Raw genomic sequence first — 24,566 nt, forward strand, 5'->3', positions numbered from 1 at the left:
CTGGAGAACGGCAGTCAGGAGGGGGCTTTGTTAATGGGAATCATTTGTTGGATGGGACATATTTATCAAAGTTTATCCTGGAGTTCAATGGTCTTAAAAATGTGGGGAGGAAGAAAGGCAACACCACTGTCTGTTGGGATAGAGTGTGGGTGTGATACGGAAATGATGCTCATGGCTCTCACAAGGGATTACAAAAAGGACTTTAAATACAGCGTGAGATTACGTGGCTGCTTCTGGTTTGTGTGATGTGGCTGTCCTGGAGGAGCACGGCCACGCTGGGGGTTCACCCAGGCAACAGGCTCTGTTCTACCCACAGAGGAGCTGGAAAAACACCCTGCCCAAAGGGAAGCATAACAAAACCAGAACTTGCCAGCAACCCAGGCTTCATTCTCAGTGGGAGAGCAAGGAATTCTTACAGCTTTTTTGCTTTAATAAGCTTTGGAGGTCGATCTTTTCCTTAAGTGCTGGCCTCTGACGATGCACCCCCAGTGCATGCAGCTGATGGATGCTGGGTTTGAATCTGCCGGTGCAGCCAGGACCAAACTATTAATCACAATCACAACTGAGTTCCAGGGTTTGGATGTTTGGGTTTATTTCCTTGAAAAATTGCAAGCTCAAACCTCCACATTTTGTTAAACTGGGCCATAATGTTGACTTTTAAATGACTAACTGGTAACTAAGGGCAAATACAGCCGTTTAACCTCAGGCAGATGCTTATATCATCTGGATGTGAGGCTGTGCAGTGGTCCTGGTCCCAACCCTTTGGAATAAATATGTTTTTTGAGGGTTCATAACTTTTTGTCAGACTCGTCAGTTTGTATTATGGAAATCATTGAGGGGAAATAATTTTTGGTTGCAAAAGCAGATCATTTCCCCCTCAGAATGGAACCACGTGTGACAGATCTGGTACACCAAGCTCCAGAGCACACGCTCTCCATCACTCAGATGTCAGATCTCCAGCCCTGGCCATCGTTCAGTTCCTACTGGTATCTTGGGTGCCCTCCCTGTCCTGCTGCTCTCTACTCACCTTTCATTTCACCAAGTCCCTTTAGAAGCCAATCTCTCATCAGTCCCTCCTTGGTTCCACTTTAAATCTCAGCTGCAAACTGATTTATCATCTCCCGGAATTAGGGGATAATTAAGAATACAAGCTGAGTGTCAGAACGTGGGGGGAGGGTGGTGGAATTGCCATATCAGTTTCTCCTTGATTTTCTGCTCCTGCACAGCCACAAATTGCAACATCTGGTTCTATTTTCCACCTCATCTACACTCCCTTTCACTCATTATTTTCTGTACTGCAGGTTAATTCTCCCCTCCATCCTACTATCCTACTCGTTTTATTCTCAGTGTTTCTGCTCTTCCCCTTTCTTACAGATGCTCTCCCACCTCCCCAGTTAAAATCTCCAGTTTTCTTCACCCCCGTATGAGGCAGCGTTGAGGTCTGAGCCTCAGCAGATCCAGCCTCCCCCATAGGAAGCTGCAAAAGCAGGTGGCTGGGAAGGGAATCCTCTGTCTGCTGGGGTGCAAAGCAACCTGGGGATATTTTGCTCGCCATGGATTGCCGAGAACCCCTGACTGGGCAGGGGTTTGCTGGGGCAGCTGGAGCTGGGAGGTGCTGTTTGGATAATGACTCCTGGGGTACTTGGCCATGAGTGTCATGTCAGCAGCCTTGAGTATGTTGAGTTTAACCAGAGCACGTGATTGTCAGCGCTGGGGGAGAACCAGACAGGTTTGTTTAGGATCTAGGATGGATTTTTCTCTACGCTGGCTACATGGGAAGAAATTCCTGCCTCTGCCTGGCTGTAAGCACGGGAAGCAGCAGTGACAGCAGGCAGCCAGGAAACTTCTCGGTTTGCAAGGACTCGTTTTTACAAGGTGCTGACAGATTCCTAGAAGTGTTGACTTTAAGGGGGCTGTCACTGCTTGGGACGTAAAAGCTGTGTGTGCTGTCGACAAAGGCTCAGAGAGTTCCTCCTCCTCTGCTACAAGAGGCTGCTGGGGCTTCTCATGCTGAAGTCAGTGAACTGGAGTCTTGCTGCCTAGCAGAATGTTGAAGCGTTTCATGCCAAGTGTTGATACACTGCACTCAGTATTGACTGGGGACCTTTTAGAAACATTCGGTATAACATAATAGACTAATTCATTAGCACCCCATGGGTCTAGTACTGTAGAAGCTGAAGCACATGCATTGCAAGCTAGGAAAACATTGCCTTAAGGAATGACAGATTAAAATATCTTTCCCATGATATAACTGTTATTTCAGGAAAGTGGCATTAAGTGTGATTGCTTATCTATTAATTTATTATAATTCTTCTTTTCCCACCTCCAGGCTGTACCTACACATGAAATGTACTCTAGGCTCAGCTGGGGCTGATTAATAGGAGGTTATCTGGGAAATGCTTAAAGCTGCCTGGAATAGATAATGGCAGCAGGGGTAATTAAAATGTCTTTTGCATTTGAAAAATAAATTTTGCAGGTTTTTTTTAAGGGTTAGTTTAGTCTGTTCCTTTCCTAAAGGCAAAAAGATAAATTGGATTTTCAAAATCACACAGAATTCAGCAGTAAACTCGACAATAGCATCCTCAATAGAAACAAAAGTGGCATGCCAAAAAAAACCCGAAATGCCTCCTGGAGTCAGAGAAGAACTGGCCCGTGTTTAATGAGTGTGGAGTTAATTTCAAGCTGAGTTCTTCTCATGCAAAATAAACCTGCAGCACTGAACTGTTGTCCACAGGAGGGTTGCTCCTGGCTTTTAAGGGAGACCGAGATGAACAGGCAGCAACACAACCTGATTCTAACCAAAGCTCGGTCCCATCCCACCCTGTTTGTGGGAGTGCAACCTCTCAAATCCCCACATATGCTCATCTCTCCGTGCGTAGGGAGCTGCACTGAAATCAGAATGTCTGGAAGAGGAAATCAAACCAGACTCTACATCTGTGTAAAGCCAGAGCGGCTCCAAAGGAAGGAGGAGTCTAAAAGCAGTGACAGATAAGACTGATGGCTCTCTGAGCACGGAGCAATGCTGCACATGCAGAGATGTTGTAGTCAAATCATTATGGTCTGCTTTTGACCTAGAGCTAAGTCTAGCCCTGCTCTCGCCTTCTGCCAGGGTACCAGCCCTCCCTGTCTCTTCCTTTTCCCACCCCAGGGCTTTAGAGTCCTGTCGTTGTACAACGCATCCCTGGACAGGGCACCCAGCCCCCTCTCCTGCCTCAAAACCTCCCTCCTCCCTTTCCATTCCGGCTCAGCAGTGAGCGTCAAAGGTGTTTGCGCAGATTAAATACTTTACCAGAGTGGTGAAGATGAAGTGGTAGTATTCTGTCATCATTCCCATGGCCATGGCCTTGAGGAGAGTAGGAAAAGGGGGTTAGTAAGAGAGGATACAAGAATACAGCAAGTCATGCAACTTAAACTTCTATAGATCTGGTCTGGTCAGGCAGGAGGCAGACCCAGAAACACAGGAGCTGGGTTCTAGGTCAGTCTTGTGAAGCAGTTAAGCAGGTGCTCAGCCAACAAGAGGCATGGGCTTAAGTGCTGAGCTGAACTGTGGTCCTTGAACCTTTCTGAAATGGCAGGAAAGCCTCAGCGTCCAGCTCCCACGGAGGGTGGTGGCATTTCTGGGTGTTGCTGTGCCACAGAAAGCTTTGGACACCAAGTGCAGCACATCACTGTGCTCATGGGTCATGCACAGTGCAAAACCTTGAGGGACACAGGCTGGGAGAAAGGAGGTTGCCCTTCCTTCTCAGATACCAAACAATGAGCAGAATGACCATAAATCATGGTTATAAGTCTGTAAGCTGGTTAAGAAGTCCATGAGCTGGGTTTTCATGGTTCGTGTATTTCAGGTGCTCTGCATCCCCTCCTTTTTGGTGTCCATTCATGTAACAAGTACATACAGCTCCTGTCTTGGGTGTCCCTCCTTCCTATGTACAAAGCCAGATTCTAACACAATGCCTGGTTTGGAAATAGCTCACTAAAAGTAGAGGCACAGGGATGGGGAGTGGGGACATCTCCCATCTCTCAGCCCTTGGAGAGTGTGGTCTGGACCTGAGGGCTCTTGGCCAGCTCCAGGTGTGCCAGTCCCAGGACGAAGGATGGTTTGTGCAGATTGCTGGGATTTGCATAACTGAGCAATGGAGAGAACATGCTGTTCTGGGAGGTTTGTCAGAGAATGACTGGGGGATGAAGGAACAATGGCTGGAAGAACTTGTCCAGCCCTCCAGAGCATTTCTGTCTATGAGAAGGGTCACCTTGAAGTTGGGAGCTGGCTAAAAGAAAGAGAAAACCATGGGGTCTGACTGTGATGCTGACTCCGTGCGCATGTTTTCTGGAGAAAACACATGCAAGAACACTTTAAAATCTCCACTAATGGGAAAGTGACTTCAAATACCCCCAGGAAATGTTTGCTTCCCTTGTTTTTTGCTAAAATTACTAGGGCAGAATTTAGCTCCAAGGAAGGAAGTGACAGTCTGAAAAGAACTGAGATGTCAAAAGCCAAGGGAAAAGGAGAGGCTCTAGATGAGAAGCTTAGATATTGTAACTCTGGAGTGTGACTTTACCCCATGCTTCCTGCACTGGAATTACCTTTCAGAAACCTTGTAGTTAGCCCCATCACATCCCATCTTGACCCCTCCTCCCTGCCTGGCTGGTGGGGCTGCATCGTGGTTCTCGTGACCCGCACACCCCTGGTGCAAAGAGCTGGAGCAGGGAATGGTACCTCAGTATGTGAAGCATCAATTAGATGATACAAGACCAGTCAAGAGTAAATCATGAGATTCCAGTTCAGATTCTACGCCTGAATGGGTGGTAGATCAAAAGTCCAAACTTGCTGTATGAAGCAAGCCCCAGCTTCCCAGCACTTGCAGCCTGTGTGCGCATCTGGGTTTGTGGGGAGATGAATAAATGATAAACCTGGTGGATAAGCTGCAGGCAATCACCAGGATGAGGATGGGAGCTCCATTAAAGTTAAGACAGGCACATCTGTGCACTGCAGAGTGCAGCAACTGTTCTGAGACAGCTGCCAAGGAGAAGAGAGGAGCTGGGAAGCTGGAGAACAGATGTAAAGCATTAACAAGTGACCAAAAAATGAGCCAGGCTGGAGAAGGTGGGGTAGAGTGGGAAGTCCTCATGAGCACTGCTAGCTCTGTGATAGGTTTTGACAGTAGTTTGTTTGTCCAAGAGAGTAAAGTGATGAATGGTTTGATGTCTAAGTTGCTCCAAGAAACCCAAATGGGAATGGTAGCGATGTCATCTGTACATCTTGATGCCAGCTCTTGTGTTGTTATTCATGGATTACTAATCCATGGGGTTTTTTATTCACTAATCCAGGTTAAAAATGCTGCCCAGATTACCAGTGACGTGCCTTGCTACCCGTGTGCTGTGGGAACATGCTACCCAAAAGAGCTTGGGAGCAAGACCTGGGCTGGCTTGATGCTGCGTGCTTACTCAGAACTACCTCAGTGAACATCCAGAGCAGAGCGTGAGGAGTAGGGGTTGGGAATCCTGCTGTTCAGAGAGTGATAGGATGAGGGGAATGCTTTTCAGCTGCAAGAGGGGAGATTGAGATGAGAAATTAGGAAGAAATGTTCTGCTGTGAGCGTGGGGAGACCCAGGTTGCCCAGAGCAGTGGTGGCTGCCCCATCCCTGAAGATGTTCAGGGCCAGGTTGGATGGGGCTTGGAGCCCCTGATCCAGTGGGAGGTGTCCCTGCCCATGGCAGGGGTGGAACTCGATGGGCTTTGAGGTCCCTTCCAACCCAAACCATTCTATGATTCTATCCCATCCTATGAAAAAGAAAAAAAGCTGTTTCACTACTGAAGGTGGCACCTCCAGGTGTGCATTTCTTGATTTGGGTAGAAAAATCAGGAAAAGATGAGGCTGCTGGGCTTTGAAATCTTCAGCAAATGTGAGTGCCAACAGTCAGAGAGACATGAGGGTCGCTGCTCAGAGCTGCCTTGGTGTTATACCCTGGAGCATACAAGTGAGCAAAGGCTAGTCAAGATGTGGTTTGGGTTTGGACACCTTCCCAGATGCTGAAAATACGCAACAGGTTATTTTTCGTAGTACAAACACACTGTATAACATTGCTAAGCTGAAATCCATCGGTTTGGGTCCTGAAAAAAACCCAACGCACAAACAAAACCAGGCGGCAGGACTTCAAAAGATTTCTTTCTGCCTAGTCCCCCCTCTTCTCCATCATCCTCACTCAGCTTTCACAGCGATGAGCAGAGCAGATGGCACAATAAACTATAATAAACTGCATAATAAGTGAACAGCACCAAACACAGCCAGCATGTTAAAATAATAGGCAGGAGACAATGAGTCCCTTATATCGCTTTCTTTAATAATCCCTCCCAGGCTTTCTGATTTCTCTGAGCACGTTTGTTTTGCATCAAGCAGGCTGCAGAGGAGTCTCTTTCTGTGTGCTTGCTTTCTCAGCCCTTCAGGGCATTTATTTAATCTATGTGGTAGTGTCTTGCTGGGCTGATATGAGCAACATTTCCACTGGTTGGTTTTTAGCATTCTTTGTGAGAGCATTTTCCTCTGCCTCATATTGACCCTGAAACCTGAAGGCACTTGGAAATGAGGAGGAACTGGGGTGAGCAGCAAACCTGGGCTGCGGAAAATGCCAGCGGAGGAACTCGGGGAGAAAAGAGAGTGGTCAAATGAATGGAAAATCACTGACATCTGGCTTAAAGTCCAAGAATTGCACACACAGAGGACGCTGTCCCTCCCTGGTGGGGTTGAAGTGAGATGCAGACGTATTTGCAGATCAAAAACAACTCCCCAAACTGGAGCATTTATACCCTGCCCCATATGGGCGTATAGTCACAGACCTGAGGGCATGAAGCAGCACAGAAGGGAAAGATCTTTCAAATCGGCAAGCATGAAGAGCTTCTACAGGGCTCAATGAGCAGCCCTGAGCCCAGTCCTGCCTGATGCCCTGGCTGAAGCTGCTCTGGACGCTGCGGGTGGATGGAAGCGGGACAGCAGCCCAGGCTCAGTGCTGTATTCCACACATCTGCTCAGCACTCTCCCCTCCCACAACATTAGTCCATTCTTACCAACAGTGGCTTTTTGATACTTCAATTTTCTTCAGGGAAACCTACATTTTCTGTAGGAATCCAATAATATCCTTGGAAAATGTACATTTTGCACCTTTTAGTGGAGCTGTGGACTGTGGAATGCTGCAGGGCTGCATTGCTTTCTGCAAGGCTCTCCCTGCTCTAAGGCAACTTGTACAGGCACCTCGAGGGAGGGGATTCTGCACCTCTATTTTTCCCTTTTGAGACCTCAGCTGGAGGATTGTGTCCAGTTCTGGAATCCTCAACATAAGAAGGAGATGGAGCTGTTAGAAGGGCTACAAAGATGATCTGAGGGCTGGAGCACCTCCCATACTAGGACAGGATGAGAGAGTTAAGCCTGGAGAAGAGAAGACTCCGAAGAGACCTTAGAGTGACCACCTTCTGGTACCTGAAGGGGCTACAAGAAAGCTGGGAAGGGATTGTTTACAAGGGCTTGGAATGATAGATGAGGGGCAATGGGTATAAATTGGAGAGGGGCAGATTTAGACTAAACATAAGGAAGAATTTCTTCACCATAAGAGTGGGGAGGCCCTGGAGCAGGTTGCCCAGGGAAGTTGTAGCTGCCCCATCCCTGGAGGTGTTCAAGGCCAGGTTGGATGGGGCTTGGAGCCCCTGATCCAGTGGGAGGTGTCCCTGCCCATGACAGGAGGGTTAGAACTGGATGATCTTTAAGGTCCCTTCCAACTCAAACTATTCTATGATTCTGAGACACAAGGGTCCCTCGGTGGCCACTGCTGCTTCACCCCCATTGCCCCTTACTCACTCACCTGCTTGAGGATCTGAGCTGCCATCAGGTGGCTGCAGTCAAAGATGATGCGGAATTCCCTGCCCCGCTTCATCTCCTTCAGCAGTGGGCGAGCATCATCGGTGTCCAGCGGGAGCTGGCGGATTTTCAGTCGGATATTGTACCTTGACGGGGCCATGATGAGCTCTTGCAGTCGAATGAGGCCTTTGGGCACCGCACAAAGACAAACCCACAGTGTTACAGCAAAGTTTGCCTCTGCCCTGCAGGCTGGGCATCACAGCAAGTTATTTCTATCTATATTATTCTATGGAATGCAATCAAGGCTTTCCTCCCTCTCTCAAATGGCCATTGCTAAAGGCGCGTCAAAGCCAACGTGTTATGTGCCAGTCATTAAACCCCCAGCTATCTCCAGAGCAGTTGTTTTACAGCAGAATGGCTTTTTCTGATGTTTCCCTGCTGCCCCTACTTCCATCTATGGGAAAGCTACACTAGGTTGGAAGAGGAGAATAGCAGATTGGTCCTAAACTTTGATATCTCCGGGATCACAACATATTTCCCTAAGCAAATATGCCCTTGAGGAAGGGCAGACTGTGATAATCAGCTGTACAACAGATTGCACAATAGCAAGAGCAAAAAACAAATGTGCGCTTAGATTTATGAATAGTCCTTAGCGGTCACTTAATCACAACTTGCAACTTTCTTGCTACCCTCAGAACTGATTTCCTTTTTATGCAGAAGGTACAAAGCCATGCTGGATGTAGCTGAATGTTATCAGCACCTAATGTTGCAAGAAGAAATTCAGCAGAAGCCAATTGCAAGGAGGAAAAAAGCACGTCCCTCTGCATAGTGGAAGAAATACATTAGAATAAGCCACGAAGGGAACATACTGTGACCCACATTTGCAAAACAGCAACGTCAAACTGTGTTCTCATCAGCCCTCCCCTAAAGAAACCATTTGGTTCAGTGGAATTGGGTTGGACAGGCTACCCAATGCGTCTTTTGTTTTTTGGGTTTTTTTATCTATAGTGCTGTGCTGTGCAGTGCTTTGCTTTGTTTAACCATCAACAGCTTGCTTTATGGGATAAACTTTGTCAGCTCTGCTTTATAGAATTAGCCAGGAAACAAAAAACTTTCCAGAGCTGCTTCTGTTTTTAGCTGCAACTTCAATGGCAGCGCCAGAGCAAAGGCTTTGCTTGTGTAGGTTGGCACCGGGGTGCCAAATACAGCTGAGCCGAGCCAGATCCCACCACAATTAATCCTCCTCAAGACCCTTTGTCAGCTGGGGTGGTGCTGGGCGTTACCCACTTTGTGAATTAAATGCTTCAGAAAGGATCCCAGGGCTTTGTACAACGCCGACTGCTTGGGAACCGGTAGGTCCCCATGCACGGATCTCTGCATGGGGTGGCATTTTGCTCTAAAAGGGTTCATTAGAAGAGTTCCTAAATAGAACCTACAACGTAAATTATCCTGATTCCACCTTTAGACCTCTTCTTTAAAGGCCCTCCTTTACCTACCTGTACTGTCATCGTAAACCACCGTGGCTGACCTCCACTTCAAATACTGCACGAGGTCCAGGATGGCATGGCTAAGGGAAGCATAGTCGGGATACAGGTTGACATAGAAACTGTCCTTGTTATCTAACGGGTGATGCTTCCATCGAAGCTGTATGTGGGGCACTTCCAGGGCATTGCAAATAGACTGGACGGCGTTGGTACAGGAGCCTTGGGAAGGTCCAAATATTGCTACGACCCCCAGAGCGAGCTGGTCACAGGCTGGAAAAGAAAGGGAAGGGAAGGATGAGACCAGAGGGGGGTGGGACAACCACTTCATCCCACCTGGCAGGGCAGCAGGGACACAAACTCCTTGCTGACCTGGACCACAGAACAGTGGATGGACAGATAAATACTAAGAGCAGCACAGATATTAGGTCATTTTGACAGTGAGGATAAGCAGAGAAGGAATCGTAGCAGGGGGGAGGTCTGGACCATGGTTAGAGGCACAAGGATGTTTCCAGAGGAGGGAATAATGGCTGTTAGAAATGACTGAGCCACCAGAGTTGTGAAAGAAACACCCAGAGATGATCAGAATTGCCCTGACAAATGTGTTTTTTTATTAATTTTAGTATGTATATATTTTTTTTCCTGCAAATTAATGCTTTTCATAGCTCTGTTCAAGCTTTCACTGAGATATTAAACCAGGCTAACTGCATTCAGGGCTGCAGTTTTAAGGGGTGGGGAAAACCACATTTTTCACAGGAAGAGGATCAGATCATTTCTCAGCTGCCTCTGCAGGTCCTTCCAACCTGAACGCCAACACACAGCACAGTCAGTCGGAGCTTTGTGACAGCTACATTTCATTAACAGGTTTTAGGAAAGCAACTGCTCCTAGGCGGAGTGGGGCAGGAATGCAGGGAGCAGCTGAGGCTCACAGGTCCCCACCAGACCTTCTCACCTGCGTGGTGCAGGTCCTGTGCGCTCTGCTCCTGTCCCAGTGCAGCTGAGATGCTCCCAGCAGCCTGGCTCAAAGGGTTTCCAAGCAGAAAGCTGAGAAAACCTCAACAAAACAACCTTAGAAAGGGACAGTGGTGCTATTTCTACACTAGGGATGTTCAAATTGCCAGGGATACAATAAAATAAACAAAAGCATGGCCTACAGACCTTTGCTTAGGATTAGAAGCATCCACTGAAAGGAGGTTTGTGAGGTTTGTAGAGGCAAAAAGGAACAGTTGTTCCCCTTACATTAACGTGCCTCTGGAAGGTCAGCTCCTGGAGGACCTCTCCTCTAGATCACTGACTAGATCAGGACAAAATGAGCTGCTGGGTCTCAAGCCAAACCATGCTTTTTCTTCTGATTAAATGACCACAAAGCTGCTAAGAAGTGTGCTGCGCTTTTACCTTTCTTAGTCGCTTCAAAGCTGTCGTGGAAGTGTATCCTCTGGATGTCGTAGGTTAGGGTTGTGTTAGGCAGCAAAGTTCTGTTTCTGTTAATAATGTTGGCAGAAAACCTGAAGGCTTGTTCCTCAGCACTCATCACCTGGGTATTGGGGCCATCTGCGTACTCAAAGATTCCTCCTGCAAGACAAGGCAAAACCAGCGTTAAGCCACATGAAATTTGATTCGTAATCTTATATATCGAGGGTGAGAAAACTCTTGGAGAGAGCCGTGATGTTTGCAGGCTGAGCGATGCTCACTCCAGGACATTTCCTGGGCTGAAGAAAGGTGTTAAAACATTTGGCGGCTTGTTACATGCTGGTCTGTGTTCAGAATGCTGGCTTTGCAGGGAAATGGGGAACAAATTTAGAGCTTGGAATATTTAGAATCATAGAACCTTGGAATCCTTAAGGTCGGAAAAGACTTCTCAGCTCATCCAGTCTAACTGTAAGCCCAACCCCACCCTGTGCCTACTAAACCATCTCCCTAAATGCCACATCTACATGTTTTTTGAACCCCTCCAGGGATGGAGACTCCACCACTGCCCTGGGCAGCCTCTTCCAGTGCTTCACCACTCTTTCAGTGAAGAAATTTTTTTCTAATATCCAGTTTAAGCCTCCCCTGGCACAACTTGAGGCCATTTCCTCTCATCCTATTGCTTGTTACTTCGGAGAAGAGAGAGAAGGGTTTTTATGAGACAGATAAGTGGCTTCCCATAAAACTTTAGGAGCAGACCCTGGGAAGTGAGGGCAAGCGTATTTCTCAGCTGCAGAGATGCTCCAGGTTTGTGCTCGGTAGAGGGACTGCAGCACAAAGCTAGCACTCCCCTTCCCTCTGTGCCACGTAGGATTCCTCCCCACCTTGTCCACCCACCTCCAACTCCTCAAGCAGGGGGCACGCAGCGCAGCACTGCTGCTTGCCATTTTTAGTGCCACTTTTAGTACCCTCCTCATCTTTTATCGTTCCTCACTCTTAGTTATCCGAGTTCTTAATTCAGACCAGCAGAGACTTCTGGATTTGCCTACCCTGCAGCTTATCTGCTCAATAATGCACATCTTGAATGCATACTTCCCCGTGTTCAAAAGTTGTTAATGCCATTACACCTCCCCAAGGGCAACAAGCTCATGTCCCAGTATCGCTGCCTTTCTTGGCTCTGGATCTGTGAGCCTTGTCCTCGGTTCCCTGCTGACAGCCGCTCTAATTGAAGTGACTCAGCGCAGGCGTAAATTATGTAATTGCATGTCCTTGTCTCCGAGATGTAGGCACCGTCCTGTGCCCCTTACACAACCACGGAAAGACACACGAGCCCTGCTCTATCTTATTAAAAAGTAAACCAAAATAATTAATGGATGAGCAAGATAAGCAACTGCAATTGGTACCAGATGGTCTCTGGGTTCATTAGCAGAAGGAAAATCTTCTTTAATTTAAGGTAGACCTACAATGTTTTGTTATAGACAACAGATGTCTACTCAGCCCTCTTAGTTTTCAAGCAACTGCATGAGTTTTCCACCAGGAGCCAGAACACATTACGGTTTTTGTGGCAATTTGGTGTACGCCAAGAGTGCCACTTTGGGAAGAGCCAAGCTGATGTCTCTATTGAGAGCCAAGCTCTGCACCCCCCCACAAGGACACAACCAAAGCCACCAAGTGGCTGAGCCACAGGATCGACGCTGGGAGACTCTCACAGTGAGGGTGCAAAGAAAGGTGCAGAAAGGCTCTGGTTTTTCTGCTCCCCGTGGCTGTGGCAGGAGGGGTTGGAAATGCTCTTGAAGGTCCCTTCCAACCCAAACCATTCCATGATTCTAAGTCACTTCCCTCCTCTTCCCCTGCAGACGTTGTGCACCCCCAGCTGTGATATAACTAACTTACACTCCTAAACATTCAAAAAGCTCTGAGCTGTTCACTGTGTCTATGCTAGACAAAAATTTGACTGATCACAGTACCAGTTTGGGTAATAGGGGGAAGAATAAAGTAAAAAGAGGCTGAATGCTCAATCTGGAGACTCATTTCAGTCCCATGTGATCTTATGACCATGTTTGCAATCTAGAGTGTCGAGTGGTGTAGGCAGGAGTGTAGCAAAGATGTTTGAGTGCCTCATTCTCGTTGGATCATGACAACACATTTGGTTATTGACTGGTGCAAGGAAAACTATTCATCCTTATCAAAGTTTGCATGTGCTTGTACCTCAATCTGAGTTTCATAGAGCAAGGATCCAAATACACAATAGAAAAATCAAGACAAAACTGATGTGAGTGTGAGATTCATCCCTGTATTTCTTTTCAAAGCTTTACTGTCCAGGCCATTTTAGCAAAGGATTTTTGTTTTCTAGCATCATCCTGCAGTGATAACTGGGTTCGTGTTACACTGATTATCACCTAGCTGACATTCAGGCTTTCTCCTAGAGCTTTCAGGGCTGCTTTGTAGCATGTCTTATTATGATAGAATATAGAAGGGACTGGGTGTGTAGATTATTGTTGTTTGATCCCAAAGAAATCATCATTCCAGACATCCAACTGGATGTAACAGGCTTTTTGACAGCCAATACTTTGAATTTAGCGCCAGGCAGTGAAAAATCAAGACAGGCATAAGTAATGGGGATTTGGATCTGCTGCTGGGCACTATATTGGGACAGTGTGAGATCTGCTGCAGTTGCTGGGGGGTTGAAGAGCAGCCACCACAGACAGGAGATTACCTGATGGGTGATTCATGCTGCACCAGGCGTGCTGAGCACAGCCCCGTCCCTTCAGCAGCCTCCCCTGCTCCCAGGATCACACGCTTCCATCCCTTTGGCTCATGTGCTGCTCCTTCAGAGATGTTCATTCCGATCATTATTTAAAGAGCCTAATAACCGGCTTGAAACAGTTGATTAATGCATAATCTTCATCATGATTACAGAGCATAACTGGCATTAATTTGAAAAGCCACCTAATTATGAAAATAATTGGTGCAGCTTTTCCATTTGAGCAAAATGGAGACTATCAGCTTGTAGTATGGAGAGACTGAGGGATGTCACATGAGCTGGCTGAGCACTGGGTGGGGGGGACCTCCTGAGTCCCCTGCAGCTTTCCATGGGAAAGATGAAGCAACACAAAGCTGGGCAACCTGCTGCAAAGTGTTTGGCAAACAAACTTGGTCAGCTCTCCCCGTGCTTCCCAGGGAGAGTCATCTCCTGTGGGTCTGGTGGCACTAACCTCGCCGTGATTTTCCTCTTATAAAAATATAGGAAGTCAATGGGCTGTAAAAAGTCAATGACAAAACAGTTTCCACTTTTATATGCCACCTATAAAGACTTTCCATCTGAGAGAGTAAAATGAAAGGCTCTTTAACATTATTGTCTCTCTCTAAACTGTTTCTGCCTCTGACCTGTTTTTGAAGTTATTTCAGATGTTCTGGAGATGAGCGGATGCTGCTCCCTGCCCTTGGTGTAACGCCCTTTTCCCAGTATTGCCTCACTCTGGACCTCCTTCCTTCTTTCTTTACCTCCTGTAGCGTTGCAGACAGATAAAAGATGGACGTGCTGAGGTCTGTCACACTTTGTAACATCCTCCTGAAGTTCATGAAAGTATTTGCAGCCAAATTTGTCCAGGAGGAGCCTGTTTCACGCTGTTTCTTTGACTGGTCAATACAGCCCAGACCCTGCCTGCTGCAACACCACTCATTGCACCGTTCAGTGCACACTGGGGTTTATCAGCTTCATGTTGAGTTTCTTAGCAAATATGTTTTAACCTGAAAAGCCTTCTTTTTATGCCACGTCTGTACAGCCTTTAGTGCAATGGGATCCAGGTCTGTAGGAGATCCTAGAATAATAGAACCACTTGGCTGGAAAAGATCTGTGAGACCATTGAGTCCAACCATACCTGTCCACTACTAAACCATCCCTGAGAACCTCGTCTGCCCAGCGTTTAAACCCCTCCAGGGATGGGGACTCCACTACTGCCCTGGGCAGCCTCTGCCAGTGCCTGAGAACCCTTTTGGTGGAGAAATTTTTCCTAATATCCCATCTAAACCTGCCCTGGTGCAACTTGAAGCTGTTTCCTCTCATCCTGTCGCTTGTTACTTGGGAGATGAGACCAACGTCTGCATCACTGCAACCTCCTTTCAAGAGCTGCAGAGAGAAATGAGGTGTCCCCCCAGCCTTCTTATCTCCAGGCTAAACAATTCCAGTTCCCTCAGCTGCTCCTCAATAAGACTTGTGATCCAGCGCCTGATGCATAAACTGTCCATATCTTCTCAGGTGGGAAAGGAGCAAATGCTATCGACCACTATCACGTACTTCTACATCACTTTTGATGGAGTTTTCCGTTACGTCTGACTTCTTGGATTTTAAATACCAGTCACCAGGCATGTTCAATAATTATCCGGTTGTCTTTTACCTTTAAAGCAGTCTAATTGCTCTCCAGAGAACGTCAATCAGCATATGGGAAAACACACTAATTAGAATCAACTTCATGTCTTATTATTGTCTATTACTCTAGTTGATGACCACTAATGTTACTGCTGAGGTGGAGAGGTTTAAAATATCAAAATGAGAATCCAAGACAGATGTCTGAAACTGTCCTTTAGAATGAGACCAGGAGAGACATCGTAGGGCTGGGCCATGGGAAGGAGCTGGGACTGCGTGCGCTGGAAGAGAGGTTTAGCAGCAAAACACAGGGGAGTTCACTCCGAGTAGCAGAAAATGAGCCTCTGTTCAGGGCAAAACCCAAGAAGAAACACCGAAAATCCCACTGATGTCAGTCAGAACAGCTCTGAATCTGTCTGCATCTGGATAAGGCACCCTGTCCTCCTCCCATCACAGAACTATAGAATGGTTTGGGTTGGAAGAGACCTTAGAGCCCATCTGGTTCCGAGCCCCCTGCCATGGGCAGGGACACCTCCCACCGCATCAGGTTCAAATTTAAAGCCATTCAGTACTGGAAGCTGCTCTAAGGTCTCCCTGGAGCCTTCTCTTCTCCAGGCTGAACAACCCCAACTCTCCCAGCCTGTCCTTGTAAGGGAGGTGCTCCAGCCCTTGGATCATCTCTGTGGCCTCCTCTGGACCCATTCTAACAGTTCCATATCCTTCTTATGCTGGAGATTCCAGAACTGGACACAGGACTCCAGGTGGGGTCTCATGAAAGAGAAGTAGAGGGGGATGATGCTGGAAGACCTTTGGAATAGCCCCAGGAAGGAGCCAGAATAGAGTCTGGTCAATGGGATGGGAATCCTTTTCCAGCACTCCAGCTTATCCCGAGCTGTGGCTCAGCAAGCTGAACATAATCAGAGTTATTTTTAGCTTCGTCAAAAGCTAAGTCAAGAAAGTCGAAGTATTTTAGGTTTTCACTTTCTCCCCTCTTCCCCTTTTTAACAAAACAAACAGCTTCATTCTCGGGAAGAGAATTCCACCAGCCCGCAGTGTGGTGTGATCTCTCATCTTTTACTCCTTATAAAATCACTGAGTTAGCTTTGAAGAACAACTCTTTCTGATAACACTTTTCTCTCCCCCGCTGACAGTGTTGTTAACACATTTAGACAGCTTTCTGACAGTCACTTGCCGTGTGACACCCTGGCAGAAATACTTGTTTTGAAATAGCTGTGACTGAGGATGGAGGCAGCCCGAGCTCCTCCGGGGACGCGAGAGCTCCTACCTTCATCTCACAGCCCTCTCCTGCCCCAAAATCTATGGTTTATGAGTTGTTTTTTTTTTTCTCTGAGGTCAGAAAACATCTTTCTTGTAGGACAACAGGGCTGGCTGTGGCATGACAATTTGTCCTCTTCTGATGGGCTCTGTTTTGGGGACAATATTAGTGAACAGACATCACTCAGTGCCTGCTCCTCCAGGATGCTGCTTGGTGGGTCCCTGAGGCAGGAGGATGGGAGGAGAGCCCTTCCTCCACCAGGAAGGCTTTGAGCACTGATGCTTCTTCCCATCTGACCAGTCTGGCAGAGAGAATTTCACTGTCATGGTCCAGGTCCCTCTAAGGCAGGTGGTTATAGTAATAAAAAGAAATGAGATAGCACTGGTGGGAAGGAAAAGAAAGCTCTGAGGAGCATGAGGCTGTGTTCTGGGAGTGGAGCTAAGACTCCCAGAGGTTGACCATTGGCATGGAACTGTTACAGTTTCAGATGGAATCATATCAATGCAGGGAAAGCAGCAAAATCCAGAAGGCAATAAATATCGCCAAAAAAAAAAAAAACCAACCCCAAAAGGAAAATCAATGATAGATTTGTTCACAAGAAATCACTCCTTCCACTTCCCCCAAGGAGCTGCTACTATAAAATGCTCCAAAGCTAAATGCAGCTGAAGGTGGAGTTGGTCCCTCCTTCAGCCGGCGTTGAGTGGACTCCCCGTGGCTGATGTCGATACCAGCTGGTGTCCTCCAAAAAGAAACAAACCCATCCTATACATCGATGAGAGAGGAAGGCAGCACTGAGAAGATGTTGGGGGCTCCTGCTTTTCAACATCTGCTCAGTCAAAAGCCCTTTTTCCTGCCCAGGAACTCCCTGGAGATCACAGAATTGTGGGATGCTTTGGGTTGGAAGGGACCTTAACAGGTCATTTAGTCCAACCCTCCTGTAGGAGCAGGGACATCTTTAACTCAATCAGGTTGCAGAGAGGCAACTAGAGCAGTGGAGCCTCTGTCGTGGTCCTCCCCAGGTTCCCATCAGATTATCCTTCTCACACTGCGGCAGCCAGGGCTGTAAACCCCGCGGCACAACCACAGATCAGCTCAGTGCAAAGACAGCAAACAGAACTTGCCAACTAATTGAAACAAACCTTCTGGGAAGGAACTGGAAATTATTTCTTATGTCTGTCAACGAGTTTCTGATTTTGACAGCACAACAGCGCAGCAAGACCTGAGTTCCTGTCCCCTTAAACTGCTACTGATCATGCATCAGCCTTGTCACTTCAGGGTGGCACTGCTTAATGTGATGCAGCACAGCCACGTATCCAAAGCAATTTCAGGCTTCATAAACATGCACCACGCAAGGCAGTCCCGGTGCAGGAATCTGCTGCTGCTCACAGGCCCAAGCTGTCCCCTGCCCATGGAAATTTTTCTCTCTCTGGATGCTAATTGCTAAAAACCCAAGAGGAGGATCTGATTCTAAACGCAGGAGGAGGATTAACCTCCGAGTCGCAGTGTCTGGATTGCTTACACTCACACGCTGCCTGTATTCATTACACTTCTCTTTTGTAAGAATTAAAAAGGAATCAGGTCAAGCAGATGAGAATTTCTCTCCCAGCAGTTTCTATGGCTTTCAGGGCCCAGGGTATTTCCAGATGTATTTTCCAAGGGCCCCAGGGTTCAGTCTGCCTTCATGGACCAACAAAGCCCATGAGGTGCTTGCCCAGTTGGAAGCTTCCCCCGTGCCTGTGATATCCTATAGTGAGACAGAGGCACGTGGGGCTGTGGTGCAGCCCCTCCAAGCTCTGTCTGGCCGCTCAGATAACCTGCCTCGGGCTTCCAGAGGGTCTGGGCTGATACTGCTGGATTTGCTCCCTAATGACCTTCAGAAGAGACAAGACATGGGGTAGAGGAGAGAGCCTGCTGCGAGGTCAGAGAAGAGAGATGTACAGGGGAACCATCAGTCCCTGAAGTGGCTGAGACCTCCCCTTTCCCGCCCCCGAACGATCAAAGCAGATTGAAAATCATGGAATCATTAAGCTTGGAAAAGACCTCTAAACTCATCCAGTCCAATCCTCAACCCAACCCATTGTTGCTACTAAACCATGTCCTGAAGTGCCATGTCTACATGTTTTTTCAACCCCTCCACGGAAAGAGACTCCACCGCTGCCCTGGGCAACCTCTTCCAATGCTTAATCAAAATACAGATTTCTGCCCCTCACTCCAGCCTCTGCCCACACCCTGAGACTGCAGCACGGAGCTGACTTCTAGAGGGGGACGGTCTTCTTCTCCACCACCTGCCCATAGCCTGGCTCCCCCAGCACCACTCACATCCCTGGGTGGGTCCCTGGGGCACCACAGCGGCCAGCAGAGAAGCTGGAAAACCAAAATAACACTCCCAGGACCTCAGATTCCACCACATTTTGCGGCATAATGAAAGGCCAGGTAGTTGCTGAGTAATGCCAAGGAAATGAATTCAAGCAGAAAATCAGATACGCAAACTGTTTGTGTCCCATACGGAGGGATTTTCCTGTCTGCCAGGACAGATCTATTCCCAAGAGACGTCTTCCTTTTTTTTCTTCTCATTTTGATATTGAATATGCAAAATCCTGTTTCATTTGCACTCTATTAGGTACTCCATGTCACAGAGTTGATATCCTTCTCCTATGTATGAGCTGTTGAACAGATGAGCAGTCAAGTAGCAAAGAAATACATTATTAATGTTTCTGGTTAAATTAACTGATTAAACCCACTGTAGCTAAAAAGCGTGTATCAGCACTAAGTGAGAAATTAGTGGGATGTGGTGGCTTGGGATGCAGATAGAGATGGTCTAGAAAGGATTCTAAAAGTAAACACCTGTTGGGTCCATGGTCCTGGTGCAAGAACAGCTCATCCCATGGGTCACGGACAAGCGCATGTTGAGAAGGACAACAAAGCTGAGGAAGGGGCTGGAGAACAAGCCTTATGAGAGACGGATGAGGGACCTGGGCTTGTTGAGCCTGAAGAAAAGGTGGCTGAGAGTAGACCTCATCGCTCTTTACAACTACCTGAAGGGAGATTGTGATGACGTATGTGTTGGTCTCTTCTCCGAAGTGACAGGCGATAGGATGAGAGGAGATGGCCTCAAGTTGCACCAGGAGATGTTTAGATTGGACATTAGGAAAGATTTCTTCACCAAAAGTTCTGGGGCACTGGTAGAGGTCACCCAGAGAGGTGGTGAAGTCCCCATCCCCGGAGGGATTTAAAAGCAGGGTAGATGAAATGCTCAGGGATCTGGTTTAATAGTGGACAGGTACAGTTGGACTCAACGATCTCAAAGGTCTTTTCCTTGATTCTGTGGGTTGTTGCTTCTAGAAAAAAACTTCTCCTCATTTGCAGCTCCTGCTCGCTTGGCCTAATTGGCAATGGTTCCTCTGCCACTTCTTTGAACAAGCTGTTCTCGTGTTGCATGTTTTACATCTGAGAAAGAGCATTTATCGCAGCAGCAGTGCCTAACCCTGACCAAGGGAGCAGATCAAAGCGCTAATCTGAGATCAAAGGCCTTCAGCAGTGCTACAGCAGAAATAAATTAAGTTAGCAACAGATTTCTTCATGATATTTACATTTTCAATTTGCATAATACATGATTAAAATGAAATGGGCATTTTTATTTTTTTAAGCAGGTTCGATTAATTAAAAAACAAAACAGCATCATAATCTCCTAGGAATAGATTCCCATCGATAGAAGGGCAATGAAAATGCCAAGAAACTTAATTTACCTGATATACAGCTCAAAGCATCACAGCAACCTCCACAAGTGACCAGTGGGTTCCAGCTCCAGCTGGGAGCTGCCCAGCCTGAGGAAACCCCAACGGGCAGAGCTACCAGGAGCGTTTCCCCCAAGGATGGTTGGGAAGGGCTTCCACTGGAGCCGCAGTTTTACTTTAAGCACACTTATTTCTCTGAAAAAGGCAGATTTTAGAATCATTAATTTTGGAAAAAAACTCTCAGCTCATCCGAGGCCGCCTGGGCTTTCTCCTCCTCTGAGCAACGAGCAGCTCCCTCCCCACAGCTTTACTGAGACCCTGCAGACTCCACAAACATGCCCTGAAAATCACCGATGACCAAATAAATCAGACATGCTCCGATGTCATTTTTATGCTTCGGGCTATAAGCACATTTTAAAATATACGGGAGAAAAAAAGTGTTCAAAAGCTTCAAATTATGAAGGAGCTATAATACCAGGTTTAGGCAACACAGCTCTAAGTACATTTTTCTGTTGTGTTTTATTGGCCTGCGGTTAATCCAGCACGAGGTGAGATGTCCATCTGGCACACAGCTCGAGAGAGAGATGAAGCAGAGGAACAAGAAAAAGAACAAGACTGAAATAAATCCCGGCTCAGGCCTGTGATCGACCAGGCTCATAACAAAACCTGCAGGATGATGTCCTACTTCAGTTTTGTCTTTATTAAGTGCTGCGGAGCTCAGTGCTGGCTCTGTGTCTCCCTGCACACGCTCTCCAGTTTTGGACCCTCTTCCACTCCCACAGGAAAGTATTTTCCCCTAAGATCTCATCTCAATCTCCCCTCTTTCATCTGAAAACCCTTCCCCTCATTCAAAGTTCCCCATCCATTTTCCTTCCCTGCCTCTTACGAGCTCCATTTTTACCTCAGAATAGAAATATACCTGGTATAAATATGAAATAGGTGTCCTGCAATGAAATGAAGCCTCACATAAAATTTCATCCCAATTAAAATTACAGGGTTTGCATGTTAATTAACTTTTTAAATATTCATTGCTAAGCCCTAGCTAATAAATGTTAATACCCACCTGGCATGTAGCATATAATATTAGACTTAGGAATTCTAAATCAAATCTTACACTTCATTTACACTGTAACCAAATACCAGCAGTCAACTGATTGTTTCTCATTCTTATGTTGATGCTTCCAAAAATCAGGGCTTTAAGTAAGATGATGCGTTGAATAGCAAATGCAATTCTGCAAATATTATGACATATTGTTTGTCATCTGCCCTAAATATTTAACAGTCAAGTTTTACAAGATTTTTATGCCACATGCTGAGAAGTTGCTCCTGAAAGACGCTGGGTTTGATTGATGAAATGGATTCCATTCAGGAGCTGAAGAGCCCAAACCCCTCCCAGGGTCTTTGCTGTTAGCGTCTTCCTCGTCTTTTTAGAAGAAAGCAAAGAAAAAGGTAAAAAAAAACCCCCAACCTACAGAGTTCAAATGGTTTCTGCTTAATCTCTGCTCAACAGAAAAATCTTTCTGTAGGAGGAGATCAAAGGTCTGTAATAGATTTTAATAGGTTTCAAGGGGTGCGTGGTGCAAGGCTCCCAGTGATTAAACCGCCGTGGGCTGCTGGTGCTCAGGGGCATCCGGTGATGGAATTGGGGGATTTGGACACCTATTTTAGCCTTTTATCTTCTTGTTTTGATGTATTTAAGCAGAGAGAAAACCTAGACATTGCCACAGTGTGATGCTTGTTGTGTGTGATCACCATGGGCAGTAGCGGGGAGCACGGGGGTTGCTCCAAGCAGGGTTTGGGGACCACGTTGGGATGTGTCCCACCCAGGACCTGCATTCCCCAGGCTGTCCCAGGTGCTGCTCAGAGAGCTGGTTTGGTGAAATGGGGTTTTCCCTACCTGTGGTTGCTCAGGATTGACCGAGTGGGAAGGAGGACCCTGCAGGGACAAACCCTGGTGACAGAGCAGCCCTGGAGCCAGAGCATCCCGGGACAGGGTGGCCACTGTATCTGCACAATCTGATGTTTAGCGAGGAAAGAAAGCTTAAAAATATTCAGCAACTCCTTCACAATCTACCTTGACAATCATCTTTTACAGTGGAAAATATCTGCCTAGGGCAGGTGTTTTCTAAACTTGCGGTGCTCACCGATTTTTTTTATGAATGGTTATTCTCCCTTTATTTGTTTATTTTCCCATTTCTTAATTGTCAATTCTCCATGTCCAGGGTAATTACAGCTGAAAGATGTGATGACTTAAAAGCAGCGCTTTATTCCGGGGAATGAAAGCAAGAAAGGGAGTGACAAAAGGGTCTGCGCTGAAAAATGCTTTCATTGTTTTCCTGTCATCTGTACTCTCAATTTACAAACAGCTACACGCAGCGCAGGGGATGCAAAGGGATGCGCTGGGACTGCCTGGCAGCACAGCCACAAAGGGGTTTTAAATTTCCCTAAATGATCAAAATCGCCTATTAGAAGTCTTTTCCATCTCATGAAAGAAAACCATGTACATGAAAGAGCAGCTTGAGAGGAGCTGGGATCGGTGCCTTTGGCTGGAGCTGCGGAACAGGGTCCCCGGTCACGGTGGTGGGTACCCTGCCTGCGCCCCACCACGCTTCATTGAATCATAGGATGGTTTGGGTTGGAAGGGACCTCAAAGCCCACCCGGTTCCACCCCTGCCATGGGCAGGGACGCCTCCCTCTGGATCAGGTTGCTCAAAGCCCCATCCAACCTGGTCTTGAACCCCTCCAGGGATGGGGAGATGTTTGAGCCTGTCCAGGATGGTTTAGTCAACTATGAGCACATCCAGAGAAGAGGAATGGAGCTAGGGAAGGGTCTGGAGCCCAGGGGTTCTGGGAGCATCCGAGAGAACAGGAGCCTGGAGAAGAGAAGGCTGAGGGGAAGCTTCATTGCTCTCTACAGCTGCCTGAAAGAAGACTGGAACGAGGTGGGTGCTCGTGTCTTCTCTTAGGATGAGAGGAAATGGCCTCAGGTTGTGTCAGGGGAGGTTTAGATAGGATATTAGAAAAATATTCTTTACTGAAAAGGTGGTGAAGCACTGGCAGAGGCTGCCCAGGGCTGTGGTGGAGTCTCCATCCCTGGAGGAGTTCAAAAAGTGTGTAGATGTGGCAGCAATCCAATGGTCACATTGATAGAGCGGATGTGTTTCAGTATGAATCAAACCAAATAATGTGCTAATGAAGCTGAATATTCATTATTATTATGACTAAACAAAGTGAATCACAAATTCAAGTGGGTAAATTATTAGTTTGGTAGCTCAGAAAGGGAGGAATTTGAAGTCCATTCCAATTACAGAGGAGGTGGAATAGGAAACTTTATTAATAGATTCAAATCCAATTAAAAATGCATGTTAGTCATTGTGCAGTGCTTCACACTATTGTCATAAGTGACAATGGATGTAACGGTACCACTTTGTCTGCTCAGCAGTGCCCTAACAACTTCATTGTCCCCACCAAACCCCAAAGCTTTGATTTTGTGTGAATTCCATGATTTATCACAGCGATCACTGTTTATTTAATACTAAAGACACCGTTTCCTCAACTACAGTGTTTGGAATTACCCAGGTTATGCGTTCAGTGGCTCCTATTGATTCAAGCAGAGCTAATTAACGAGATACTTCACCCAATCATAACCATGACTAATAACACATGCCTCGTTAGCACCAACTGCTGCAGGGAAGGTGGAGGGTGGGGTTGGGTCTCTGCAAGGGTTAACGGGATAATTTAATATCTACTAATTGAAGGAAAACATCTTTTATAAACACTTAAGTAGGCAATGAAAAGCAGCACCTGCCTGCAGACTGGGGCTGGGTCATTGGTTCCTTTTAAGTGCCTTGGCCTTGAGGTGGGAATTTCTGCATCTGTGGGGCAGCTGGGGCTGTTTCCAGAGTGCTGGGAGAGGCTGAGGAGCTGGAGAGGTGACCAGAGCATTAAGCAGACCTGTGGGTCAAAGGTATGTTTGTTGCGCTTAGCTCCAGATAGCTCCAGAGTTTATCTTTTCCTGTAGCAGCAGCAGGGTGGTCGCTACTGCTCTCCCTGGGCTGTAGATCATGGAATAATAGAATGGTTTTGGTTGGAAGGGATCTTAAAGCCCATCCAGTTTGAGCCACCTGCCATGGGCAGGGACACCTCTCATTGGATCAGGTTGCTCCGAGCTCCATCCAACCTGGCCTTGAACACCTCTAGGGATGAAAACCAGACAGTGCCCGTGACTTGGCCTCTAAGTTACAGGTGACTGGTGCACAACTCAAGTAATACCTTCAGTCTCAAAGACCGAAGTGAGGAAAATCAAGATTAATAAGTAGAACAGCCCATCTGAAAACAAATTGGGAGAGAATGCCGTGGTCGTATACCCTACTATTGTGCTGAGTATCTGGTTTATGCATTGCTTTCCTCTTGATGCGTGTAATATATTTAAAGGCTATTTGGAAAAGATGTTTC

The 24,566-nt window shown here is 46.9% G+C and overlaps 1 protein-coding gene across 1 annotated transcript in view; it reads right to left on the reverse strand.

Annotated features, from left to right (window-relative positions):
* GRIK3 (glutamate ionotropic receptor kainate type subunit 3) overlaps nucleotides 1-24,566 on the reverse strand; it is a 120,858-nt gene that overhangs the window by 45,454 nt on the left and 50,838 nt on the right. The window contains exons 2-5 of the mRNA XM_069875340.1: nucleotides 10,724-10,900; nucleotides 9,344-9,601; nucleotides 7,852-8,033; nucleotides 3,290-3,343 (exon numbers count right to left, since the gene is read on the reverse strand). Coding sequence (XP_069731441.1) covers nucleotides 3,290-3,343; nucleotides 7,852-8,033; nucleotides 9,344-9,601; nucleotides 10,724-10,900 — 671 coding nt within the window. The remainder of the gene's footprint in view (nucleotides 1-3,289; nucleotides 3,344-7,851; nucleotides 8,034-9,343; nucleotides 9,602-10,723; nucleotides 10,901-24,566) is intronic.

Source organism: Phaenicophaeus curvirostris, chromosome 23, assembly GCF_032191515.1.
Source record: "Phaenicophaeus curvirostris isolate KB17595 chromosome 23, BPBGC_Pcur_1.0, whole genome shotgun sequence".
NCBI classification, from domain to species: domain Eukaryota; kingdom Metazoa; phylum Chordata; class Aves; order Cuculiformes; family Cuculidae; genus Phaenicophaeus; species Phaenicophaeus curvirostris.